This window comes from Sus scrofa, chromosome 13 (assembly GCF_054392235.1).
Source record: "Sus scrofa isolate SSC_HxYL_T2T_F1_AM1 chromosome 13, Sscrofa_HxYL_maternal_Yorkshire_Landrace_v2.0, whole genome shotgun sequence".
Lineage (NCBI taxonomy): Eukaryota > Metazoa > Chordata > Mammalia > Artiodactyla > Suidae > Sus > Sus scrofa.
In genome coordinates, this window is record NC_139395.1 from 60,273,715 (window position 1) to 60,300,674 (window position 26,960).

Sequence of the window (26,960 nt, forward strand, 5' to 3'; positions counted from 1 at the left end):
GAAATAATCACCTGTAATGGGAAGTGTTTGATGAGAATAAACAGGGCTGACACATACAGCTACACAGTTTGTGCACTGAACAACCATATTTGGTGGCTCCAGGTTGGCAGCAGGGGTGATGGGAGGAAGCACAGAGGCAGGAAATTCCAGGCTGTCTGGAATGTATTCCACCAAGTTTCCACTGGTGAGAGCTGATGTGTCCGCATGCGGAAGTGCTGTGTTCGAAGGTACGCTGAGGCTGCTCAGAGAGATGCAGTGCCATCAGACACCCCAGGCCTTGATATGTCGGTAGAGACTTGTTGCAAATTTTTTTTTTTTTTTTTTTGGTTGTTGGCACCTGACCGATGTGACTTAGTGGTAGAAGATCAGTGAGCAAAGTGGATTCGAAGGGAGTGAGAGAGGAAGTGGGAGTATGAAAACAGCTGCTGTTTGGATCAAGGCCCACTTAAAGGTGTAACCTTTTCCAGGACTTCCTTAGGTAGAAAGAGGCCCTCGTGGTCCCCTCTTCCAGAAGCAATCCACTCTGTACAGCACATTTCATGGAGATGATTTTCTTTATCTTCCTCTGTCTCTCTTTTACAATGTCTGGGTATTAGGAGCAGGGGAGGAGAGTGTCTTAAAATTATATTTCCACTCTGCTAATATGTAGCATACATACTGTTTTCTAATAAGACTTTTTTTTTTTTTTTTTTTTTTTAAATGACTGCACCTTTAGCATAAGGAAGTTGTAGAGCCAGGGACTGAATCTGAGCTCTGTGGCAGTGTTGGATCCTTTAATCCACTGCACAGAGCAGGGGATTGAACCTGTGCCTCTGTAGCACCCTGCACTGCTGCAGTCAGATTCCTAATCCACTGTGCCACTGCAGGAGCTTGTTGAATTTGAAGACTTGTTGTAATTTCCAAAGTAGAAGAAGAAGATGTGGTGGGAGTGCAAGATTCATGTACATAGTCAGGTGACTTCTGTGGCCAGGCAGGAAATGCAGCCCATACAGGCCACTGGGTGGGGGCTTTGGTCCCTCTAGTGGCAGAGAAGTTACTAAAGCTGCAAGAGAGAAGAAAGTCTCTGTCAGAAAGATGAGGGCCAGGTACTGAGAGAGGGATTCAGCTGCGAAGTGTGAAAAGAGCCCCTCTTTGAGGGAAGCAGCCAAGAAGAAGGCTGCTGGAGTGAACAGGAGGTTCGGAGAAGGATAGATGTATGGTCTTGGGGGCTGTGCCACTAAGTAGAAGAAGGCACCATGTGATGGCTCTGGGGTGCATTGGGAGTGACACCCCACTCACTGCAGAAGGAGAGGTGGCCAGGGCACCCAGCACCCAGAACCGTTCCCAGTGCTGCGAGTGTCTTGTCTGTCTTTGGGGTGAGTGGTTGTAACAAGAAGTAGTATTTGGAGTCTGTTTCAAATACTTTTGTTGTAATTCCAGAAGGCCTTTTGCTACATGTTTGTTTTCCAGAGTTAACATCAAAAAAACAAAGCAAATTTTTGAAATACAAGAATTTTCTAAGTAGCCATTGCAGTCCATTTATTACTGTATTAGGAAGAACTCATGCCTGCTACAGGAAAGATTCTGCTTTCTTTTGATGAAACTGGTGAAAATGTGTGGGCAGTCTTCTGGAATATGTAATTCACATATTGCTGGTGCTCATCTGTGACTTTTATCAACAAATGAGCAGTTGCTACAAAATTCAACAGGCAGTTCGTTTTAAAACCGCTGCTGCCTGGCAGTGACAGGGAAGGAAGCGACTCTGGCAGCAGTGTAGGTGGTAATATTATTCTGAATTGGTGAGCTGGTTATCTCCCAGAGTAGTGAGAGACCTACAGACATACCTTACTTTCTATGGCTTGATTTATTGTTCTTCACAGCATCTTCTAGAGATTGAAGGTAGGGGGCAACCCTGCGTTAAGCAGATCTCTTGGTGCCATTTTTCCGGGGGCATTTGCTTGCTTCATGTCTCTGTGTCACATCGTGGGAATTCTTGAAACATTTCATACCTTTTTCGTTGTTATTATGTTTGTTACTGTGATCCTTGATCAAGTGATTTTTGTTGCTACTACACCTGGCTAAAGGCTCAGATGATGGTTAGCATTTTTTACAAATAAAGAATTTTTAAATTACGTGCATGCTTTTTATAGACATGATGCTGTTGCATCCTTTATAAGCTGCAGTATTGTATAAGCATAACTTTAAGCACTGGAAACTAAAAAATTCGTGTGACCTGCTTTATTTTGATATTCACTTCATTGTGATGGTCTGAAACCAGATCTACAATGTAGTATCTCCAGAATGTACTTGTACTTTTTTGCTAGCTGAGCTGTGTTTTGGGGAGTTGACTGTTAACCAGGTTTTCCATTTGAACAATGATGGTGAGTGATTGCAGCGTCGTTTTGGCATTTCCATTTTCATAGTCTGATTGCTTTCTTTCTTGGAAACTGCATAGTAATACCATGCTTTCTTGATGTTGTTTTGATATTTTGAAATAGTCCAGCAGGCCTCATACCTCAGTTATTCACTATTTTTAGATGTTTCTTATTGCTAATTTCAGATTTAAAAATAAAATTGAATCAGTGGATCTCAGACCCCCTGTGCATCTAAATCAAAGAGGAGCAGAGTCTAAGTGGCCCACTCCAGACTAGCTGGCTGGGAGTTGCCAGGGGTAGGACTAGGAGTCTGCATTCTGAACAGCTCCCTAGGCTGCTTCTGACTCATAGACTAACAAGGGTGCATTATACTCGCAGCAGATCCCCTCACTCTGTGGTGATATGCTTGGCATGGTGACCAATGTGATTGGCCTTCAGAGATTCATTGAGTCTAGCAAAGATGGCATTAAAGGAAGGCCCTGCTCTTTTTAACCGATTTTTAACTTTTCATATTATGTGCGGGAAATCTCCCATCAGTTGCCTCTAAATCTTTAAGTAAGAAGGAGGGCTGAGATGGTGACATTACTTGCGGCCAGAAGCACCTTTCTTTTGAGGTTGTTAACCAAGTTGGATATCTGAGTTGATCATTTAGTTAGTAATGAGTGTGTTGGTCCTAAACTGGCCACCCACTGGAATACACTGTGTGTTCCAGTTTACATATGTGTACTGTGGATCTGACCAGGTAGGCTCAGCTGATGACTTGCGGGGCCCTCAGGGTTCTGTGATGAAAGAGCTTCCCAGGTGGTTCTGAGGAGCTGTGTGCTTATGCTGCTCTGTGCTTTGCCACCTGTCTCTGAGTCTGCTTGTGAAGAACACCATAACTTCTTGCAACCTTTCTGATTCAGGTGAAATAAGTGTGTGATGTTAATTCAGCTCAGACAGGTGCCACATTTAGCATCTCTATAATTAATCAGAACCTTGCTCGAATGTCAGCTGTTGAAGTTTTACCTCAGATGAGTTAGGCTGACCCACTTTTTCACCTTTTGGCTCAGCCCCAAGTCCCTGACCAGGTGCTTCTGCCACCTCTTCCCAATTTTAATCCATCGAATTCCATCTTTATGGTTTATTTAATTCCATTTAATTTTTTTTCTTTAAATCAAACCACTTGTAGTTAAATAATCTTTTACAAAGGAAACCTTCAGGAATCATCAACGGAAAAAGTAGTGTTCTTTGCCATGGATGGTCAGCGTGAAAATAAATATAGTGAAAAGATTAAATTCTTTGTTGCTACTCTTACCATTGCCACCACTGAGCCCAAGGCCTGCTTCCTTGGTTAAAAAGGAGGCAGGCACGTCTTAGGCAAGTGTCAACCGCCCCCCGCCCCAGTAGCTTAATGTTTTCAGAAAAGTGAAAGAGATTTGGAGGGGGAATAAGTTTTCATGTGAGATCGTATGTTATTAATGTTGCGGAGTGATACCCATTCTATGTTTGGGGAAACAGCAGCTCAGGGTATTGGATTTAGTTTCCTTTGATGTTAAGGGAGCTGTTTCCTGAGGCCAACCCTAGCCTTGGAAATAAATGCCTTACTTATACGCAGAATTGTCGCATTTCATGTTGAGCTTCAGATAAATCACAGGTAAATATCCTTTGCCATTTATCCATTGATATTACATGTTAATCACTTCCTAGTTGCTATAAGTGGCATATGAGTCTGGGCTCAGTATAAAGCATCTCTGCCCTTTTCTCAGACTCCTCTTTCCAGATGGGATATCATAAAGCTGTATTTTTTATAACTTTGTGAAAGTAGCTTTAGCTGAAACGCCTCTGCAATCTTAGAGCTTTCTCTACTTGTAGATATCATGAATCCTGTAAAATTAACAAACAGCTAATGCATTGCTTTGACTGAATGTTCCTTGAGTGCACTGAGGTGGTCTGGATTCTTTGAGATGCCAGCATAAATTATATTTTCCTAAAATGTCGTTTTAATCAGAAGATGAGTAAATAGAAATTACTCATACTTTTTGAGCTAATTAATTGGTTTCAAAGAACATTAGTGTAAGAGCAAAATGAATTTTACTCTGTGAGATCCCCTGGGCTGTTTCTGGCAAAAATGCTGATCGCACTGTTGACACCAGTTTCACCTAGCTGTGACCAGTGATTGCCATCATATAATTAAATTAATCTACATCACAAAGCAAAGGTTTTGCTGTTTAATAAAGAACACCTTCTCCCTTTTGTCATCTGATTGATTTAGACAAGGAAAATAACAGATTCAGGTATTTGGGGGGTTTTTGTGGGGGGCTCACTTGCAAGGGCATATGAAAGTTGGCCAGGCCAGGGATTGAATCCAAGCCGTAGCCGTGGCCAGGCTAGATCCTTTAACCCACTGCTCCAGGCCGGCAGTTGAACCCAAACCTGTACAATGACCTGTACCACTACAGTTAGATTCTTAACCCACTGCACCATGATGGAAACTCCTCAAACTCATTCTTTATTTGTATATGCACATTCATGTGAAATATAGTTTTATATACCTTAGAAGGAACATTACATATTCAGTCCATCCACATTTGTCTCTGGGTTCCAGAGCAACCTAAGGCACTGCAATCAGATTTTTAACCCACTGTGCTGCAGCAGGATCTCCAGATTCAGGTATTTTGAATGAGTTACTTTGTTTGGCTATCAAGTAACTTTGTTTTTGGATGAAGAAGAAAATGTTTCTTTTTTGCTTTCCAATTGTTAGCTAAATTTGGCCCCTGCAAATTTGTAATCTGGGTTTTATTTTACTTTGTCAGTGATACTTAATCTTTTTAGGGTTGGCACTCATTTAAAGTCTGTGGACTAATGATAGTTTTTAATAGTACTTGATGATTCATAAAGTGTTTTTGCATGTATTATCTTATTTTCTGTTCTTAGCAACCCACTGAGTGGATGGTTTTATTCCCAGTTTACAGATCAAACTCCTAAATTAAATATCATTCACACAGATAAAATGTCCCAGGCTAGATTTTCTGTCTACTTACATGTGTTTCTTTTGCATGTAATAAGGATGTATAGAGTTAAGAGGAAATCTACAGAAGATGTAATGAAGTCCACATGTCACAAAACTGTCATTAATTACAGATGTTCTAGCTCAGGTAGAATTTTAGGTTTGCTTAGAGTGGCTGGGTCAGCACTGTAACCCATTACCTCAGAGAGGACATTTAGTAATTTGAAGACGTAATGGTAGTAGGTAGATACTTGATTTAGCATAGTCATTGGATTTCTCTTAGGGCTCTTCTGTTTTATTTAACCCTAAATCATAGTAGCTATCCAAAGCCAAACTCCTCCTCTTTTTGTTCCAGCCTCATAACATCTTGTAGTTTCTTTAGAGAATTGGTTAGCATATTTCTGCAGTTAGTATAGAGACTGCAGTTTGTTGCAGAGCCAAAAATACTTCACTCTTTTGCTTCAAAGACACATGCCAGGCCTTTCTCCAGCAGTTGGGGGCTGAGCCAGGGAAGGGAGCAAACTAGAGCAGGCACATCAAAATACAAGCATTGTCAGGGTAGACCTCAGTTTAACTCTTGAAGGAAATTCCAAGTTGACCATTTTGATCTAAGATTTTTTTTCACTGAATAGTATGATGTAAAATTAATGCAGTGAGTTCTCTTTTTCTTTGCCACAAGCCAAAAAGTGCTCATTAAAATTTTCAAATAACTTCAGGAGCATCAGATAAAGGATCACTTTCTCCCTAGCTAATATAATTTAATCTTTTTTTTTTCCCCTTTTTTCTTTTTTCTTTGTCTTTTTAGGGCCATGCCCATGGCACATGGATATACGCAGGCTAGGGGTCCAGTCGGAGCTGTAGCTGCTGGCCTATGCCAGAGCCACAGCAACGCCAGATATGAGCTGCATCTGTGACCTACACCACAGCTCACAGCAACACCAGATACTCAACCCTCTGAGTGGGGCCAGGGGTCAAACCTACAATCTCATGGTTCCTAGTCGGATTCGTTTCTGCTGTGCCATGATGGGAATGCCTAATCATTTTTCTTAGGTGTGTGTGTGTGTGCATGTGCATGTTTGTATATAAAAATGGTGTTATTTATTCCATTTATAAGAGTACCATTTTCAATTTTAGTTATAAAATGTATTGATTTTTGCTTTATACTAAAATTTGTGCCTTTATTAATAATCGTGCCTTTGGGGTTTCTTTCTTTAAAAAATTTTAAAACTGGCCATGATATTATTCATGCATTTAGTAGATATTATTGTCTCTTGTTCAGGCATTGCTCTCCACTCAACTAGGAAAGCAGTGTCTTTTATTTCATGAAAATTCTATTCTGTTTAAGGAGGGTGGAGCAAGCAAGATGAAAAGTAGAATAAGATGATTTTAGGTAGTGGTAAAGGCTAGGGATAGTATGAAAGAATAACTGGGGCAAGATATTTCAGATAAGGCTAGTTAAAGGAAGCCATTCTGAGGAGTTGATATGGAAGGTCAGTCAGCCATTTGAAGATGGTGGAGGATCAGTGTTCCACAGAGAAGATAGCAGGTGCAAAGATCTGAGGTGGAAATGAGCTTGGCAGAAAGGCCAGTGAGGAGGTAGAAGAGCAGTATGCAAAGAGGAGAGGGTCCAGGTTGAGGTTGGGCAAGCGGTTGCTGAGGCCAGATGGAGGGGATCAGTATTGGATGGTACGAGACATGTGAAGCCACTGGAGGATTTCAAGCAAGGAAGAATCTTAATCTGCTTTATGGTTGCTCTGTGGCATGGTAGAGGGAAAGAGTGGAAGCAGGGAGACAGTCAGTGGGCTGTATTGCACTTGTCCAGGTGAGAGTGGGAGTGGGAAAGAAAGCTTGGGTGAAGGTGGTAGCAGCCAAGGCTTGATGGAATAGGATTGCGCACAGGAGTAGAAAGAAGGAGGGCCCACTGACTGGCTGGGGTTGAGCAGTATGGGAAAAGAAGGGATGAGGAATGATTAGGGATGGGGTGGAGTGGCCTCAAGCAGGTGCATGAATCTTCTTAGCTTATGAATTATGGGGTTCTTTCAATTTGTACATCTCCCCCCCCTTTTTATTTTTAATGAGGTGTATTGACCTGAATGAAAGGCCTTGATGTATTATATTCATTAAGTCTTTAGACATTTTCTCACAGTTGTGGAGGTAGAAAATAGTTATTGCAGCAATGCCAGACTTTGGGGTCATGGAGTTCCTGTTGTGGTTCAGCAGGTTAAGAACATGGCATAGTGTCCATGAGGATGTAGATTTGATCCCTGGCCTTGATCAGTGGTTAAGGATCCGGTGTTGCTGTGAGCTGCGGCATAGGTTGCAGATGACACTTGGATTTGCTGTGGCTGCGGCGTAGGCCAGCAGCTGCAACTCGATTGGACCCCTAGCTTGGGACCTTCCATGTGCTTTGGGTGCAGCCCTAAAAAACAACAACAACAAAAACTTCAGGGTCATTTGTTCTTTTGGTATTGCTTTTTTGTTTTTTAGTGAGACAGTGATCTGGTCATGTAAGCCAGGAAACAAAAGGATGCTCTCATTTGGGTAACACAAACTTATTGATTAAAAAGCAGAAGCCTCGTGTATTCTGACTTTTCATTATTAACATCGTAATACACAATGTAAAAGAAAAAAATTAGCCAACCACTCAAGGATGAATATGCAGTCAGAATAAGTGAATCTTCTCCATCTCTTCAGGGGTACAGGTTGACATATGCCTTTGGAAGGTTTCTAGACCCTGGACAAAGAAATATTTGGCTGCATACTTCTTGTTCCCTCATACATATGGAAAATTAAATTTATTATGTGTTTACATATTAAAATTAATGATCTACCTGCTATATATATAGCACAGGGAACTATGTTTAACCACTGATGATGGAACCTGATGGAGGATAATGTAAGAAAAAGAATGTATATATGAATAATTGGCTCACTTTGCTGTGTAGCAGAAATTGAGAGAACGTTGTAAATCAACTATAATGAATTTTTTTTTTTTTTTAAGGGCTGCACCTGTGGCACATGGAGGTTTCCAGGCTAGGGGTCGAATCAGAGCTACAGCTGCCAGCCTATACCACAGCCACAGCAATACCAGATCTGAGCCGCGTCTGCACTCTACACCACAGCTCACGGCAGTGCCAGATCTTTAAGCCACAGAGTGAGGCCAGGGATTGAACTTGCAACCTTGTGATTCATAGTCAGATTCATTTCTGCTGTGCCACGACTGGAACTTCGCCTATAATTTAAAAATTTTTTTAATAAAATAAAGATCTAGCTTATTTTCACATGTTTAATATGTATTACTCCCTTCTCTTTAAAGACTGTCTATTATTCCACTTTATTCATGTACTTAATTTAGCCTGCCCCCTATTGGTAGACATTTAGATTGTTAGTGTCTGATTGTTAGTATTATCACATGCAGTGCTATAAACACATTCTTTGAGAATGTCTGTTAGTATTTCAGTGTATTATTTTTCTATCTGGAGGCTGGTTGGATCTGTCCTCCCAAGTTAGCCTTACTGTGATTTAATGAACTACTTCAACAGTCTGATTTGTGTCACCAGAATGAGGCCATGAAAATATGAATTTCTAGGTGTCTGAATAAATCAATAAATAAAAATTGTTAATATTAATCAACTGTACATCAATAAAATTTAAAAGAGAAGTTTAAATTGTAATATTCATCAGGACTACTCTTGACTTGGTTGCTACATATGGAAATCATTAAGATGGCTGTGCATAAGATTCTGAAGGGGATATTTCAGAATATAAATCCATATTTTAGTTATACTTGCTGGAAGATGTATTTCTTGACAGTCATTTCATAAGACTAACTTGTGTTTTGACTAGTTAAGATAAACACACACAGCCCTGCTATATCAATCCTGTTAAGCTGTGGTCTTATATATGACCAGAAGAGGGAGTTTTTATTGCTTTATGCTGTAGCACCTACAGCCTGGCTGGGGTAATTCCTTCCACAAATGTTCAAGCCCCTAAAACTGGTTTGGGGTGGAGGGCAAGGGCTAAATTTAGCTGTTTCTTTTTGCATCTAGAAATTTCAGTCTTTAGAGTTACTTATATATTTTGTTTTTAAGAAAACATTTCTCAAATTGAACTTCAAAGAAATTGTATACCTTTTCTTCTTGTGTGTTTGAAAGGTAATAAAAAGATCAGAGAAGGAAATTATCTCAATTTGAAATCAGTTAAAATACAAGCATTCAGCCCCTAATCATACATGATGCAGTTCTTAATTCGTAATCTCCTAAGGTAAAAAATAAACTCTAGTATGAAATTTGTTTCATTGCCTTTTATGCTTGATATTTTAAAAAGACTCTTAAAACTAATACAAAGATTTGTAGCGAGATTTAGAAAGTTTTTTTTTTTTTTTTTTTTTTTTTTTTTGCGAGAGTGGCTAATAGGACTTTGTCTGTGTGATTCTTACTTTGCTCATCTGTGTTATTAGACTCAGTCTACATAGCCAAACGAATGAAATGGGTACCTTAATCAGGATAAAGTACTTTGATGGAATATTAGAATTGTATGCTGTTTAAATTTTTCTTCTGCTCTTCACATGGTATTTTTTTATAACAAAAACTTGTTAAATCAGTTTCTTTATGGATTTTTTTTACTGTCACACGAGAGAGGTATGTATCCTCCTATGTATTTATATAGATACACAAATGTAGTAATCTTAAACATGCTATTTTCAATTCAGTCTACTTCTAATTTCATTGGCTCTTTCTGCCTCCCCAACTTTTTCTGACTATAATAGTCCTCTGCACTCTGATCCATCCATGTAACTTGGTACATTGTTAGCACATAACAGTGTGCCTCCTTCTGCTTTTTTTTTTTTTTCTCATGCTCGTAACTCTTTACTGGCACATACAATCTCACGTTTTATTAGCAGGGGCACAGTTTTACAAAAATGGATCCTATTATGTATACTTTCACTTCTTTTCTACTCAACAGTACCACATGGACATCCATTCACATCCCAGGATAACACTGATCCCCTTTTTATTTATTTATTTATTGCTTTCTTTTTAGGGCTGCACCTGAGGCATATGGAAGTTCCCAGGCTAGGGGTCAAATTGGAGCTATAGCAAAGCCACCACAATGCAGGATCCTAGCCACATCTGCAACCTACACCACAGCTCACAGCATCACTGGATCCTTAACCCACTGAGCAAAGCCAGCGATCGATCCCATGCCCTCATAGATACTAGTCAGGTTTGTTACTGCTGAGCTACGGCGGGAACTCCTTGATCCCCTTTTTAATGGTTGCTTGCTGTTCTAAGGTGTGGCTGTGTGGTGACTTCCTCAGCCAGGCCCTCTGTCTGTGGACATTCTCTTTGTTTCCTACTTTTTGCTTCTGTGAGCAAAGCAGTAGCCAGCCTGCTGCCTACATCCTTAACTGCTAATGGTTTTGCTTCTGTGGCATAGAGACTCAGGAAGGGATTCTTCTGGGGTCAGAAAGGATATTTATTTGCATTTTAAATAGCTGCTACTAGGTTTGTTTTCCCAAAAGGCTATTAATACTTTGTATCTCTACTAGCCATGTAAGAAAGTATGGCCAGCAGGAGTAGGTATTTATTATTTATTTTTCTAAACTTCCACTTCTTTTTTTCTAAAGCCTCTTACAGTGCTTTATATACATGTGCACAAATGTGATTAATCGTAAGTTGACTTTGACGTCAATTTCTCAAACAGGTGCAAACGTTTATGTTTTTACTCCCCGCGTTATCACATATCTTCTGAGTGTAAGTGATAATGATATGAGGCAAATAGATCTTTTGAAATGAGTTACAATTTTTAAAATATTCATTTAATCAGTTTCAGGCAGTTTTTCTGGGAGATTTCTGTTCGTTTGCTATGGAATTTACTTTAGGGAAGAAATCTACTTCTCTTAGGCTGAGATTCCTCTGCAAAATACGTTGCCTCCTAGAGGACAGCTTCCATTGAATTTAATTACAGGGCCAGTGAAAAACTACTGTCAGTTTTATTTCTGATCATTATCCTTGAATTTGGTGATTGGTCACCTTTTAACTGTTCACTTTGTGTATCAAATAATGACTAGGCTGAGGTCAGACTGTGGCTCATATGAAGCCTGTGTAAATCAGGCTGTGAGGTTATACTTTATTTGCCTGCCTCTGAACAATCTGAACAGCTGAAAAGGGGCACACACACGAAGTATGGCCAAGCCCTGAAGGAGCATGTCCCCAAAAGATCAGACAGTGTCCAGCAGAGGAAGGCTGCTGCTGCATTACCTCCAAGGTCAGTCGTCCCCATTTACATGTCATCTCCCACCTCTCCTGATCTGGTGGGAGCACCTAATGAGCATTGGGTAATAACCTCGCCGAGTTTCTTGGTGAAGCTAATCTGATTGTAGATAGCAGGCTTGCAGGCCCACAGCTGAATGAATTGCTTGGTATTTCCTAGTTTGAAAATATTTTCTCCCCCTTTCAAGTGCTCCTTGGCAGCAGGTAAGGAATGTTAAAGCTCCTGTAAGTGCCAATTAAGGCCAATTATAACTCGCCCGGCCTGCTGAGACAGTGAAGTGGAGTCAGTGGAGGCTTGTTGTGCTCCTGTAAACTGGAAACTGGCTGCCACCAGTGACAGGAACACAGGATCTCCCAGCTGCCAACAGCTTGTTTGTTGCCCTGCAGAAAACCAAGTGACACCTCAGCTGGCTTCTCGGGATTGGATTTAGGAAATCCCAAGATTTGTTGAGACGTCAGTAATTTCTGTAATAGAAACTGCTGTCTTTCTTTGACTCTTTCTTTATGTCAAGTGGTGCCCACTGTCCAGTTTCTCCTCCTTTCTAAAAGTAAGGGCTGAAGTGTATTGAACATTTGAGATAAACTGGGCACTGCGTTACATGTGTCATGGCCTGTGCTCCTCACCAGGGCCCTGCTCCAAGAGGCAGACTTGGTGCTTCTCAGGGGAGGCCAGAGGCCTCTTGCCCAAGGCTGCCCAGCTAAAAGTGCTGAGGTGGCGCCGAACCCCAGCCCTCACTGCCCCTCCTAGCTGCTGCCTGTGTGCTTGTTTGCTGTGAGCGGGCTAATTCACAGAAAGATTTGTGTCAGTTCAGGACTCCCTTTGTGCACACAGAGTAAAATTGATGAGTGCACACCATCCACACCACAGCCAATACCTATAATTTTTGGTCTGTAAGGCATGGATGTTATTCTATTAAAATGGTATTTTAGTCTGTAGTCTTTTTTTAGTCTGTAGTCTGTTTTTTCGTAAGAAAAAAGAAATGTGACCATGTCCCCAGACCTAGACCCCAAAATATGAGCCATCAGTGAGAGCGTCAGTATCAATATAAACTTCATTTGGATGGGATATTGGGAAATGGCTTGAAGAAAATAGTAATAATGCTTTCCAAGCAGAACAGGGCAGTATTTCGTTAAACATTTTACTGAGGGCATTAAGAGAGGTTTTTAAAAGTTCAGTCTGAGCTTTATATGCCCAGTTTTTTTTTGGTTGGTTTTTGTTTTTGGTCTTTTAAGGGCCACACCCATGGCCTATGGAAGTTCCTGGGCTAGGTCAAATTGGAGTTACAGCTGCCAGCCTATGTCACAACCACAGCAATGCCAGTTCCTTAGCCCACTGATCGGGGCCAGGGATTGAACCCACATCCTCATGGATATTAGTCAGATTCTTAACCTGCTGAGCCACAATGGGAACTCCTGTATGCCCAGTTTTTGTGGATTTGTGTATATTCCTATTGCACACATTTATCACCTTTTTTTTCTAGTTTGCAGTATCATTCATCACTTTTTTAATGTGGGTCCTAAGAATTAATTTGGATTGTTTCTTTCTGGTTTATATATGAAATTAGACATAGCCATGTGTTTGTAGCATTTTAAAACATTTGCTGAAATTCACCCTGAAATTCCTCAGGATTAGAAAAAGACCTTGTTCCCCAAATTGTCATGGGTTGGCTGGTTCTCCTGAGGATTGTTTCCCCCACTAGCACCATCACCATTTACAAAAGGGAACATTAAAAAGGCAAGCATTTGTGCTGGGAGGCCAGCAAGGAGTCTGGGGTCCAGTCTGAGGAGTGCAGCAATGCAAAACTGAGGCTTAGTCTGAAAAAGGTCCTCTTATCCCAGTTCATTTGTGCCGGACTCCTTAGCTGCCCCTTGGGAGCGACAGGGTGGGTGGGTGGGTGCAGTGAACAGTGCTAAGACTTGTTGCAGTCAGGTAGTACAACAATAGAAATTTTTTCCTGCTAGCTTAAGAAACCAACACTTTGGTAAATGTCTTATTTTTGCTAATTATCTCTGGAAAGATTTGCTCATCCTGTGCTTCTAAGCCTCGCTCATGGCTCTTTCCTTGTGTTCTTCTGATAGTTAAGGACCACCACAGTTTTACACTGTTTGAATGGGAAATATTGGGAGTGGGGCAGTTTTCAGAAAACCATCGGGATGGAAATATCACAGCAATGGTTAGGGTATGAATGCTTGCTGTGAAAATAAAACAGTGTGGCTACTAGTCTTTCGTTGTACAGTAAATTTAGAATTTGTATCTAGTCTACTAGAAGCCATTTCCTATGCCTCACAACTCTTTCCCACCCCTTCCAGGCCAAATCTTTTCCACACATGTAATTCATGACTTTTTGCCAAATATTCTGTGTTGGGTGATGGTATTCTGCAGAGGAATTTCCCCCCTCCTTTTGACATTTAAAAGTGTTCATTCTGAACTATCAGGCATCTGAGTCTATTTATGTGTGCAGCCTTTATAATCATAAAACTCAGATCAGTTGGCTGCTTTTTTTCCATGTCTATTTGACAGTAAGATTTGGCGATTACAACAGGGGAGTAGTGGTGTGGGGAGTGTCATAGCGCTGAGATAAGCAAACAGCTAAACCAGGGAAGACACTGTTTACAAAGAGCCACTTAGAGAAGTTTTTGGATTAAAAGTGTAAAAGGCCCCCAGCTATAGGCAGTCATCCAGTGATTGAACTCTGGATAATAAGGTGTATATTTTTCTGGAAGCAGATATATTTTACACATATGCACAAAAAATGGGTTAAGATTTTTCTTAGTAGATTTAAGAAGGAAAATTATGCTTAGGCATACCAAACTTCTATTTTTTAAAGTATAGATAGTAGGGAAATAGAATGTGGAGAAAGACTGCTGATATTTGTAAAAATGTGTAACATTAAAACTTGTAGGTCCGTCAAGGCTTAAAATGTAGATGTATAATGAATTGTGTAAATTTTCTAACATACCTGGTAGTAGGTGTCAGTTTAAAGTTACTTAGATAAATCAGAGTGTAATTCACATTTTAGCAGGTTAAACTTGTAAATTCCATCTTCCTCAGTTTTGGCCAGCTGCCTTTCAAAGAGAAGGATTAATTTACACCAGCCAGGACGCCTTGTATGACCATATTAGATGAAATTAGACTCCACCCCTTGTTTTCTGTTGATCTGCCAGGACCTTTGTATTTCAAGTGCTTTTTACAGTAGTAGCAAATGTTACATAAGACCAAACATGGAGCATATTTGGAGTTGGTGGGCAGACCCAAATCATGATGCAAGCCTGCAGTAGCAAGTGTGCAATGAAGCACAACCAAATTATGTGAATGGAAGGTAACAAGAAGCCTCTCCAGAACAGCCCTTCCTCCGCACAAGGGCTGAGAGCTTCACTGGGTAAGTTTTCCGAGGCAGTTTTCCGAGGCTGGGCTTGGCTCAGGGCCCAGTTCTGGAGGAGCTTGCAGAAGGTGGGTTAGGTCTTTGCGAACGTGACCCAGACCCACAGTGGTGGGAAGAGTTTGCGCAGGCCTCTTGCCTTCTGGCGCCCGTCCTGCCCCGCCAGCAGGCCAGGCCAGCTTGCTGCTGAAGTGGTGAGGAGTGTGCTCTGCAGAGCTAGGATCAGAGGGGTAATCGCAGCAAGAGGGATTAGCTGCTGCCAGCCGTCCACAGGAGCCATTCTGAAATGTCATTTGAGTGATCTGGCCAAAGGTCAAATGCAGGCAGGAGTGGAGTTTGCTATTAACTCCAACAGAATGCTGAGGTTTGCACCCAACAGTTCCCCGTATCTCAAAACAGGGAGAGCATTGGTTACGTAGCTGTCTAAAAATGGAGGGACGTTGTAGCACGCTTGAACTGTTCGTTTTTTATCTCACTTGTGGTAAGCGAGGTTTCATGACGGGCAGTTCACAGTGTTTCCTGTAGAATGTATTTGAAAACTGTTTTGTCAGATACTTCAAATCCACAGCAAAGTTGCAAGCAGAGCCCTGGGTCAAGGGGAAGAAAAACTTCAAAATACAAACAGTAACCCTGGGAAGTCATTCAGTAACTTAAATTGAGTGTATAAAAATTTAATTACTGACTGACTGCCAAAGACTATTTTTTTCAGTTGTGTTATTAAGGTAGCCAGTACGGCTAAGCGGATTCTTCCTGGGCGGGTTGAGTGGCTGTTCTCAAAGTTACCTTAACTCTCTCCTGCCTTGGCTGCAGGCAGGAAGTGCGGTGACAGTTGAGTTTTTTAGTTTTCACTGGATTCACATTTCATGCCTTCTGCAATAATGCGGTGCTTGACCGATGGTGTTAATCGAGGTTGAAATTTAGCTACCGGTTTGTAGGACTTTAAATACAGATTTATAAACCTTGGTTCAGATTGCTGTTAATTCCCTGAAATTGATTTTTCTCGAAACTCTTATTTCTTGTCAGACAGTTTTAGTGTTGCTGATTCTGGTTTCATTTTTGAATATCGAGTTTGGTGTTGATTAGTGGACAGCCCCAGCCTGTAGGCGGGGCAGATGCTGTTTTCTGTCTTCAGAAAGAATAAACACGTGCTGCAAACTCATTGAAAACATTGGCATTGTTTAGTCATGAATCAACCATTCCTTATTAACGGAGCACTTAATGAGGAGGCTTTTTTAAGCCTGTGTTGGGAGTTTGAGGTTTTTGTTATTCCCAGGTTCAAGATCTTGTCACCCCCTCCCTCCCCAATAAAGTGAAATATAAAGACCACAAAACTAATGGGAAATAGCAGTGTGGGGTGACTGATTATAGACTCAACGCAGTACTCTGCAGCAGATGGTGCTGTCATTCCGTTGCACCTTGGACTTGCTGTGTGGTTTTAGGCCTCCAAGGACAGTGCTCCTGGAGAGGATTCCTACACAGAGATACTCATTTTAAAAAGCAAATGAGCAAAACAAAAACAAAGAGAACTCCTCTATTGAGTTCTGTCGGGTTCCCTTAATTCTCTCTCCCCTACCCTTGTGTGCCTGTGTGTAAAAAAAAAAAAAAAAAATTGAATTGGAGTGGAAAGGCATAGCTTGTTTTTTCTTAATTCTCTTTTGGCATTTTTATGATCGCCTTGTATCTTTCATTAGGGAAAAGACTGGGACCCAGACCCAAGCAAAAAATACGATGATGGAGGTGCTTGTATAAGCCTGAGAATGTTGATGCTGGAACTGCACATACTGTTAACAAATGGGCTGCCCAAACTTGTAATGATAAATCACTGAGTGTGCTTTTTCCCCAGCAGATAAAGGATTAAACCAAAGGTTGCTGTAGACTGGTGGATTTTTGGTTTTGGGTCTTTGTTTCTTCTCACGTGTTGAAACCTGAGACATACAAACATTTCAGGTCAATAGGTGGAAGGAGGAGAGACAGAGGAGCAGATTTGGGGAAAATGCTGTGCATCACCCAGAGCAGGAGAGCGCGTTTGTTTCAGGCAGGGTCAGTGCTTGCTGCTTTCTGCCAGTGTCATAGGGGTAACACTGGGTGTTCTGAGGACAGCAGAGAGAGGTGCTTATGCCTGTTAGCAGAGTGGAAGTGTCAGCCAGCATGTCGTCCATTGCATGGTATGCCCTGGTCAGGAATGGTAAAGGCTGGATCACAACAGTAGCAGTGTGGTGGCTGTGTTTTGCTTCAGGCTGCAACAGCCTTCTCCCCAACGGTACATTTGCTAAAAACATCTGTGTGTGTCTGTTTGAGATCATGATGATAACCATCGGTTCAAAGTCTGCACCTTGAACGGGAGCATAGGAAGGGGCCCCTTTAAGGAAATGAACCGGTTATTCAGACCATTCCTTTTCCTTAAACAAGATAGCTTATGACAACAATTTTGAAGAAATGATAGTATTCTCCCAACTGAGGTGATCAGTTGCTATACTGTTTAGTATCCCCTCTTTTTCTGTATCATTCCATCTCCTTTAATAAACTATTTGGAGTTTTTAAAAGCCATTTTTTAGAAAATGTTTTCCCTGAGCTACCAGTTAAGATGGTCAGGGGAGGACTGCCCCCAGATATTCAATACGTTTTTCATATTTCTCACATACTTGAAAGCAGAGTTTAGAAAGAACAGTCCCCATGAGAAGAATTCCTGGCAAGAGGATTATTTGAGGTTGCCATATTTGTGCTCCTTTCTTAGCAACATTATTTACAATCCATTCACGCCTGTCCCTTCCCCCACTGGAGTCTGAGTCGCTCTCCCTTGTAGTCTGCCCTTTGTGATCTGTTCTCTTTCATCAGCCAGTGTGAATGGGGATGCTGCAGTGCTGCCCTGCCCAGAGACCTGGAAATGCCAAGAGACCTGGGATACTTTAGCAGGGCTTTTATTTCCGTCATAAAGCACTGACTTCAAGAGCTTGATAATTTGATTATAGACCTTGGCGAAAAGTTGTTTCAAGTGGCCCAAGTGCTGTAAATGACTCTCTTTTCTGCACTTTCCCCTTATGTTTTAATTTAAAAGCACCTCTGCATCAGGGGGAGGAGAAATGCATTTGGCTGAAGTCGCAGTTGGAGACTAATTTGTTAGGGCAGCCAGTGTTGAAATCATCCTTTTCAGTTAAATCTCTCTAGTGGAAATGATGCCGAGGGCTTTGTGGTGAAGACTTTTCTTCCTTGCTGTTTTCCAGTGTCATTTGTAACCCACCTAAGCATCCTCTGAGGCTGCCTCCTGGTGCCACTTTTGGCTAATTGTCCTTTGAGGCACAATGTGTCAGAGGTCAGCCCTGGATTCCCCAACTTGAGATTTGAACCTTCCAGAGACAATCTCACCAATTTGCTTCCTGTTTAGTATCAGACTATGCCTGGCTCACTCTGGAGTAGTCCATTTCAGTCCCTGGGGACCTCCAGAAATTGGATCAAAGAAAAAGCAGATTTAGGATTAAAAAAGAATGTGTGACAAGGAGTGGAGTTAGACCATCTTTGCTAGTCAGATGCACGAGAGTGCTTCTGGAAAAGAACATTTACAGGGAGAAGTTGACAGTGAAAGTAGTGAGTGGACATTAGTAAATGCTTTATGTCTGTGGTGTGACTTTAAAGTGTGCCAAGTTTTTTTTTCTTTCTTTCTTTCTTTTTTTTTTTTAAGTTACTAGGATAAAGATAATGTCAAACCCAAAGTCATGGTTTCACAGATGTTGCTTAGGATACTGTTTGCTTGTATTTTTTTCTTTTTACCTTTTCTAGGGCCGCTCCCTTGGCATATAGGGGTTCCCAAGCTAGGCATCTAATTGGAGCTGTAGCTGCCAGCCTACACCAGAGCCACAGCAATGTGGGATCTGAGCTTCATCTGCAAGCTACACCACAGCTCATGGCAATGCCAGATCCTTAACCCACTGAGCAAGGCCAGGGATCGAACCTGCAATCTCATGGTTTCTAGTCGGATTCATTAACCACTGAGCCACGACAGGAACTCCCAGGATACTGTTAAATTGAGTATACCTGGTCAGCCACCGAATTTTGAAAAATAGATTAATAGTTTAGATAATGTGTAGATGATGATGAAATATCTGGAACGTGATTCAGTTTTGAATCTCAAAAGTCTAGGGAAAACACTGATGTGGAGAAAATTAGATAAGAAGTTCTGAGCTTTAAAAAAATATATATGTATATAAAAATGTTTGTATATGTGTTAGTGTATAGGTGTATGTGTGTGTATACATACACATATATACACCAACACATATATGTATATATACACATAAATATGTAATCTTTATACATATATTGTCTGCCTCAGGTCCCAAACTTAGATGTGTCATAGGTGGGGTCATAAACCTTTTGAAAGACAGATGATGCCAGTTTGACCACTTATGAGTTGTGTTTGGTGGGTTGAAACAGAAGTATGATGGTTATTTGGGTTAACTGGGAGCTGTGTAATAGCACACTGCAGTTATTTTCAACCCCAATGTCAAAATAAACAATTTTGTGAAGGGGCTGCCCAATAAATGATCCACTGTTTTCTAAACTGAGCATTTAATGTATGTAATTATTACTTGTTATGCCTGACCAAAGATTCTGTATATGTTTACCTGTGTTTTACATTTTATAGCCATGTGTAAGTTTGATTATTAAAAATCCTTGTTTTAAATGGGAACAGTTGTAGAGCATTAGTGGAAGGGGCAGTTAGAGACCCCATGAAATCATGCATTCTAGGTTGGTATTTCTCATTAGGCCTTTTTCTAACAGAGTATGCACTCTGTTTAGCCTTACCTGACCAAATCCATCCAAAACTATGAGTATTATCTAAAGAGAAATTTGTGAGTGTTAGGAATCATTGCTTTGATAATCTGCATAAAATTGCCACCTTTGGATCTAAACTTGATCTTCACTTTCTTCCTTTTTACCTGCAGTTCTTCCTTAGTGATTTGGTGGCTCAGTTCTGTCAGGAAAATGAGCTAACTTTACTTATGAGCGTCTTTTTTGGTTGGTGTGTGAATTTGCGTATTTTTGATGAATTGTAAATTTATTCTCCTGAGCTCTTGGCTGAGAAGAGCTTATCATCTTCCTGAACTGACATATGAACTAGAGTAAAATGGATTTTTTCCTTCAGTGATTTCTGACTGCTTGGATAATCAGCAGGCCTTTCTCACTTGAGTCTATAACTGGCATCACCTGAACTAACAGGGGCCTTGTCTTACTCCCTATGGAGTTGCCAGTTCCTGGTCCACACTCAGCCCTGGGCTGCAGGCTTTACAATTCTGTCATTTAATCCCCACAGCCCTGCAAGCTAAGGCTGGGCTGCCAAAGTAGATGGAGTTGGGTCTTTGCCCAGGGTCACCAGCTAGTAAGTGGCAGGGCAAGGATTTGAACCCAAATGTCCCTGATTCCACATGTCTCACCTTTCAAGTGATCTATTTAAAAAAGTATTTTTGTTTTACTTTGGATTCTATTCACGTTGGCTAGTTAATCTAGACTGTGCTCTGCTGGGAAGGTGACCAGGATCCCAGAAGACCTAGAAGCATGCCTTAACGGTGTTTATCTGTGGGGGCCAGCCTAATCCTACAGAATAGGTGTTTTCTGCTCCTCCTCATGGGTTCTTCTAGAGTGTATCCATCTGGGGACTTTGTAAGTAATTCTTTTTACCCGAACCAGAAAGACAGCACTTTTCGACAAAACTTCAGTCTTCAAACCATCTTTCATGCTTCCCTTAGGAAAAAAAAAAAAAACAAATGCTACACTGGCTGACAGCCATAGCTAATCTTTAGGAGAGCAACTTCTAAAATAGAAAGATTAAATCCACAACAACTTGGATTTCCCTTAAACAGATTCTAGATCCCTACCCCAAGTTTACCACCAATCTGTCTTGAACTCGTGGTGTGTTGTAACTGTGCATCCCTTTGTGCTAATAGCCTGCGTTTGCTGAGCACTTGGAAAGACAATATATGCCCTAACCCCCATCTTCACCCCTCCCATCTGCCTGCCTTTGGACCAGGTATGTCTCCTGCTAGTAATGTCACTTGAGGGCAGGTGGGCTGTAACATGGACCAGCCTGGGCACTAGAGTCAGCCTGCGTGGGATTATATCCTGATCCTGCCTCTTCATTAACTGGATGCCATTGAGCAGCCAGGTGACTTGAGTCCTTTAAAGCCTTGGCTTTCTCATCTGGAAAGTGGGGATCATGACAATATATGCTCTGTAGAAAGTGGTTAGGACTCAGTGTGATAATACCTGTAAATTTCAGAGCATGGTGTCTGCTGTGTGATCGCTGCTGGATAATCAGTAGTAGCCACTGCTTTTGTTGTTTAAAGTGAGACTTTCCATCAGTCAGTTATTCAGATGATAAAAGATTAGCAAAAGGTTTAATAAGATACCAGAAGAGGGCCCTAAGTAAAAATAGTCGTGTTGAGGTTCTCTGAGCTGTTAGCTACTCTGCCTGCTCTTGCATGATGCGCATTGAATGTGGGACAAATTGATCCTATGCTCATGAGTAGTAATAGTTCCTACTTTATTTTGGCACATGTGAAATTGAGGCCAGAATGCCAAATGAGCTCTCTTTTTTAAAAGTATGTATATGATAATCAGGTAAACTGTATTTGTTGTAGAAAAATTAGATAATATGCAAAAGTTTTTCAACAGTAGAAGTACAGTCCCAGAGATATACACTTTTAAAAAAACTGGCAAATATTTTTTTAGAGGTTTCTCAGGCATGAACGATTTGAAGTTACAGTCACAATGTGCTTTTACTCCTGTCCCAACTTTGACATTTGTACGTTAAAGGTTAGGTTTAGTTTTTTTCAAAGCAGTATATATGACTTTAAAAGATCTAATTATTTGCTTTGAACTCCTTTTTCGTTGGTACCTAGGTGTCATCACTTTCATATATATGTTTTAAAACTTCAGCATGAATTCAGAATCATGAGCTCAGCATTCCTGGTTGATTTCTATTTTGGAAGACTTAAAACTGTCTTCTCCCCTGCCCACCCCAATATCTTACCCTTGCCTGCAGAGATGTCACATGTTCAAGCCACAAGGGAAAGAAAGACTGATGTAGCCATGTCTTGGTCTCTTTCTCTCTTTTTCCCTCTGTCTCTTTCTCCATATCTCATTGTCTGCCTGGTCACCCTCTGCCCCACCACCACACACACACACACCACACACTCACCCATGTCTGTCTTCCTATCTCTGCTCTGTCTGTTGCTGTATCTGTGTTGATCTGTCTGTTGGTCTGCCTATCTCGCCCTCTTGCTGAAGCCATTCACAGTGCCCTCCTCATTCAGGGACAGAGTGTGCTTTCTCCGGGCTGGTGCCAGACCCTGGAGAGAGGAGTGCTTTGAAAACTCAACTTGGACTCCTCACCAAACCACATTGCAGTTATGCTTAGCATCTGGCCACTAGTTTGTCCACTTAATATAAGGTCCCTAGCCCTACCCATAACTTGCCCATTTCTCTTTTGATCTAGAAACAAACACTTTTTTTAAAGCTGGAAGGCCAGTTTAAAATCTTAAAAAAAAAAAAAAAAAAAAACAAAAAAACAAGGGCCTAACGTGAAAGGTTGGGGAAGAGTCCAACTGAACTATAATTAAATTTTCTTTTTCCTCTTTGCTTTCTTGTGAAGGGAAAGCCAGATGCCGCCCTTTCCAGAGAATAAGTCACCAGACCATGATGTGAAGGAACAACTTAATTCAGCAGCATGACAAAGATTTGAGCTGGCAGTTTTCAGCCAGAACCTCAGTTACACACACACACGCAGTCTGTTTCAAGTTTTAGTCAATGAAAGAAATTCACATGAGAGATTGCCATTCTTAGTTAAATAGCTTTTATTGTTGTAGTAGAAAATACAACTTTTTTGAAGTGTTATTGATACATCAGCTGACCTTTAATGTTAGAAAGCTTTGAATTCTTGATTTTCTAGTGTGAAATCCTGCATCAAAAGTTACTAGACAAGGGGAAAAAGAAAGCATTAACTGAAGACAGGGAGGGTGGACTATGTATGGTGGGACTAGAAAATCGAGGGGACAAGCTTGAAGTTGGAGCCAGTTCTGCTATAACACAACACGCATTCCTAAAAAATTACTGCACTAGGCGTAATTGTGCAGTAAAAACCATGTGACACTCATTGAAAAAATGGGGTTATGGACACAATAATCAAAACTTCATCAGTGACACACACAGAAAAAAGAAACCTAACAAAAATAGTAGAACAGTTTTATGAGTATTAAATGGTTAAAAATACATAAATAATCCTCACATGACACTTTTCCTTGAAACAACCTGACATTTGCTTCTGGAGTTAGGTGTTGAAAGGGTCTCAGTTTGCGATCAGTTGTGAAATGGTGGAAGGAAGGTTATCTGACGTGCAGGAAAGTTAGTCACGGCGCTTGTGGATGGGTGGCTTCCAACATCCGTGGTGAACTGAGCCGGATAGTGTATGTTTGGAGCGGGTGGGGGATGCAGACTGAGGGGTTGGATTTTGTTTATTCTCGCCTGGCTCAGTTCAGCCAGGGTGGTGTTTTCTGCTACTTAACTAGAGCTTCTTACAGCTGGAATCATGCAAAAGCAAATGAAAAATTTCATTATCCTCAAATTGTTCCTTGGTAGATGAGTAGTTTCAGAATAAGCTTTCATTTTCAAAACAAGCATTGTAGCAGAACTGACTGTGATTAAATTAAAAATTTTATTTATCTCATTTATGTAAGAAAAAATACATCACTTTCATTTTGAGACACTTGCTTAAGAATTCTGATACCCCAAGAATAGTAGAAGGAGTCTATTGCCTAGCAGTAGAAGTTCTGGTTGGAATTTTTCCCCCCCTCTTTGTATCACAGACATGGTATTATTCCTTTGGTACACTGCCACTGGGGGTATATATAAGATGATTTTTGTGGATGAATACGGTTGAATATTTTAATATTTAATTATTTTAATGTATATCAAAAATACATATTTATACACTTTTCAAACATTGTTTTGGAAAAATATCTCCCAGCTGAGAGTGGTCCCTGCTTTACATTGGGCCATCTAATGTGTAGTGTGGGGAACTGTGTCCAATTGCTTGTGATGGAACATGATGGAGGATAGTGTGGGAAGTGGGGAGCTTGTTTGTATGGCTGGGTCACTTCGCAGTGGAGGTTGGGTGGAACATTGTAAATCAACTATTGTAAAAAAAAAAAAAAAAGATTGCGGGGTAGTTTCAGATTACCCCTGGTAGAGTGGCACTGCTTACTGTGACTAAGCTCTGTGGGACAGGAATTCTAACCATTCTGAAATCCTGTACAAAAATTGTTGTGTCCAAAATACCAGTGATACCCCCACAAGAGACTGGAGAATATTAGATTAAGGAAGAGGAGGAAACAGTAGAGTTGATCATTTAAATCAAAGTGTTGAGTAGTATCTTATGTGCCTTCGGTAAGATTGATGAAAATAGTTTGCAGTTGATGGAATTTTGGAAAACACTAGTTGAGGATTAGTAGTAGCAGTGAGCCTTAGTTAACATACCCTGAAATACAGTGCCACGTGCTGGGCAGTGTTCTCAGTGATGTGCAGCTGTGAACTTAGCTGTGGTGAATGGTTCTTGAGGTATTAGCCTAGTCTAAGGCAGGCTCTCAACACTGGCTGCACTTTAGAATCTCACAGAGGAGCCTGTAAGGGTCTGGATAGCCAGGCCACACCCCAAACCGGTTAAATCAGAATCTCTGAAGGTGGAACTTGCATATTAGTATTTTTAAAACTCATTAGGTTATGCCCATATGTAGCCAAGGTTGAGAACCTCCGGTGTCTGACCATTTGAAAGTCACTCCTCTTCCCAAGAAGAGCTATGCCAGTTGGGCAGATGTTAACTGAGGGTCTACTCTGTGCCATGTGGCACAGGGGTGGATGACTGAGACAGGAAGCTCTGCCGCCCAAAGGAGCTAGCAGAACTGGAAACAGATTTTGGCTGTCCTTGCTGACAAATGCTGCTGCTTGAAAGTATATTCAGAGTGTTTTGAGATTACAAAAGAGAAGGAAACTAAATTTTTTTTTTTTTAAAGAAAACCTCAGATGCCAAATTTGGAAAATACTTAAACTTGGGTTATTTTAACTTTCACTTCCTACATATAACTTTGATATCTGGGGCACTTATAAATAACTATCAATTTAGTCTTCCTAACTTGGTCATAGCCTTTTTGTGGTCTAGTTGGAGAATTTGAATTCTGCCTGTAGATAGCATAATAATTTTGTCCTGGTGGAGAGTTGGCTCTTAAGTACCTCATAAAGCATCATTGAGCTAATGTCCTTCTAGGAATAAGTCATTACAGCTTCACAGAATCTCAGGAATGGACTAAAAAGAACTTTGGAAATAAAGCATTTACATGATGATTATAGTCACATTGTTTCTAACATGCTTAATTTTTAAAATACTCATATAGCTTCTGTATCGTGATAAATAATTGTTGGCTCATACATTTTAAAATTTAGAGTTAAGCAAATGTGTCATTTAAAATGAAAAGTTTAACTGAAGGCAGCTACTAAGCTACCAACATAAGGTACTTAAGCAGATGAAGTTACTAAATAATTTGTTTCTGGATAGTAACATTCTTCACCAGCTCTCAGTTTGTTTAGTATGTATGGATTGCCTTACTTTGAGAAAACCTGATTCTCTAGTGGATAGACTTACTTTCAATTAAACCTGTGTAGTCTGTACTTAACCACGAAATACTTCCTGGTTTAAAAAACAAGCACAGCTATTTGCAGTATTTTTGTCTTGCGCCTTTGGCATCTTAGTGGTGTGAACCAGAGCTGTGCCATCTGTAGTCGAGTGAGATTATTTTTAAAAAGGGAGGTGGGGGGAGTAAAGTGATTCACTGGAAAATTTCAGCACAGATTCTTAAGGAGCGATAAGATAACCCTAGAAACATTCTTACTTGGTGTCATATGTTGGTGGGTAGTGACAAAAAAAAAAATGAAGGTACAACTTGTTTCTTAACATTTTGCTATTTTGAAAATTGGAGAGGTACTATGCTAGAAAGGAAGAAGGGATTCTGTGCTGTGTGCACTGCCAATTAGCAGGGCTCTGCAGATGAATGAATAATTTTCCCCCCTCTGGCTGCAAGTTGGAGTCAGTGAGGTTCATTTCTAAAATGCTGAACCCAAAATTCTCAGGTTTAGAATGGCTGTTTAATTTCCTAATGGTTATCTATGTATGATAAACCTCTTTATGCTGAGACGTTTCCTAAGCAGAAGGACCAGTTCCTAGAATCCAAAATAAGGCTGTGGGGCATAGATAAGCCATTTCTGAAAGCTGCCGAGTTTAATTTATTTTCACGTAGTGACACATTTGAACTTAAATGTGTTGATTTGAGGGGACTCTTCCTGGGTTCTATTGGAGACTTGCCTGAAACACTGTGTCTTTTTTTCTCTCTCGCTTTTGTTTTTCTTTTCAGAAAGAAGACATAGCTCATCCAACAAGCCTTCTTTGGCCGTTCCTCCCAATTCAGTATTCTCCTTCTTCCCTTCTCTGTCCAAAAGCAAAGGAGGCAGTGGAAGTGGAAGCAGCCGTTCTTCCAGCGGAGGTGTTCTAAGCGCATCCTCATTAAGTTCCAAGTTGTTGAAATCGCCCAAAGAGAAACTGCAGCTCAGGGGGAACAGGCCAATGCATCCCATTCAGCAAAATAGAGTCCCCCATGGTAGAATGTGAGTATGGCCACAAGGGTTCTTAAAAGCTCACCTGCCGGAAGTGGAACTGTGTACACAAGTAGCATCTGAGAGTGTCTGTGAATAATGTGAAAGAGAGCCCGCTTGGGGGAAGATTCAAATATATGTTGCTGTTTCTTTTTGTTTCCCTATTATATCTTGGGAGACTTTACAGAGTCACAATGTCAATAATAATAAGGCTGATAATACCTATTTATCGACCCTTTCTTGTGTGCCAGCAGCTATTGAAATTTGGCTCTCT

The 26,960-nt window shown here is 40.8% G+C and overlaps 1 protein-coding gene across 9 annotated transcripts in view; it reads left to right on the forward strand.

Annotated features, from left to right (window-relative positions):
- The window catches only part of ATXN7 (ataxin 7), a 141,872-nt gene that overhangs the window by 93,102 nt on the left and 21,810 nt on the right, over window positions 1-26,960 (forward strand). For 7 of the 9 annotated variants that reach the window (XM_005669703.4, XM_084988850.1, XM_084988853.1 and 4 more), the window contains one exon: window positions 26,449-26,698. In XM_005669703.4, the coding sequence (XP_005669760.2) occupies window positions 26,449-26,698 (250 nt within the window). Of the gene's footprint in view, window positions 1-14,836; window positions 14,999-26,448; window positions 26,699-26,960 lie in introns of those variants that run through there. The other 2 variants (XM_021069181.2, XM_084988854.1) reach the window with 1 other exon arrangement.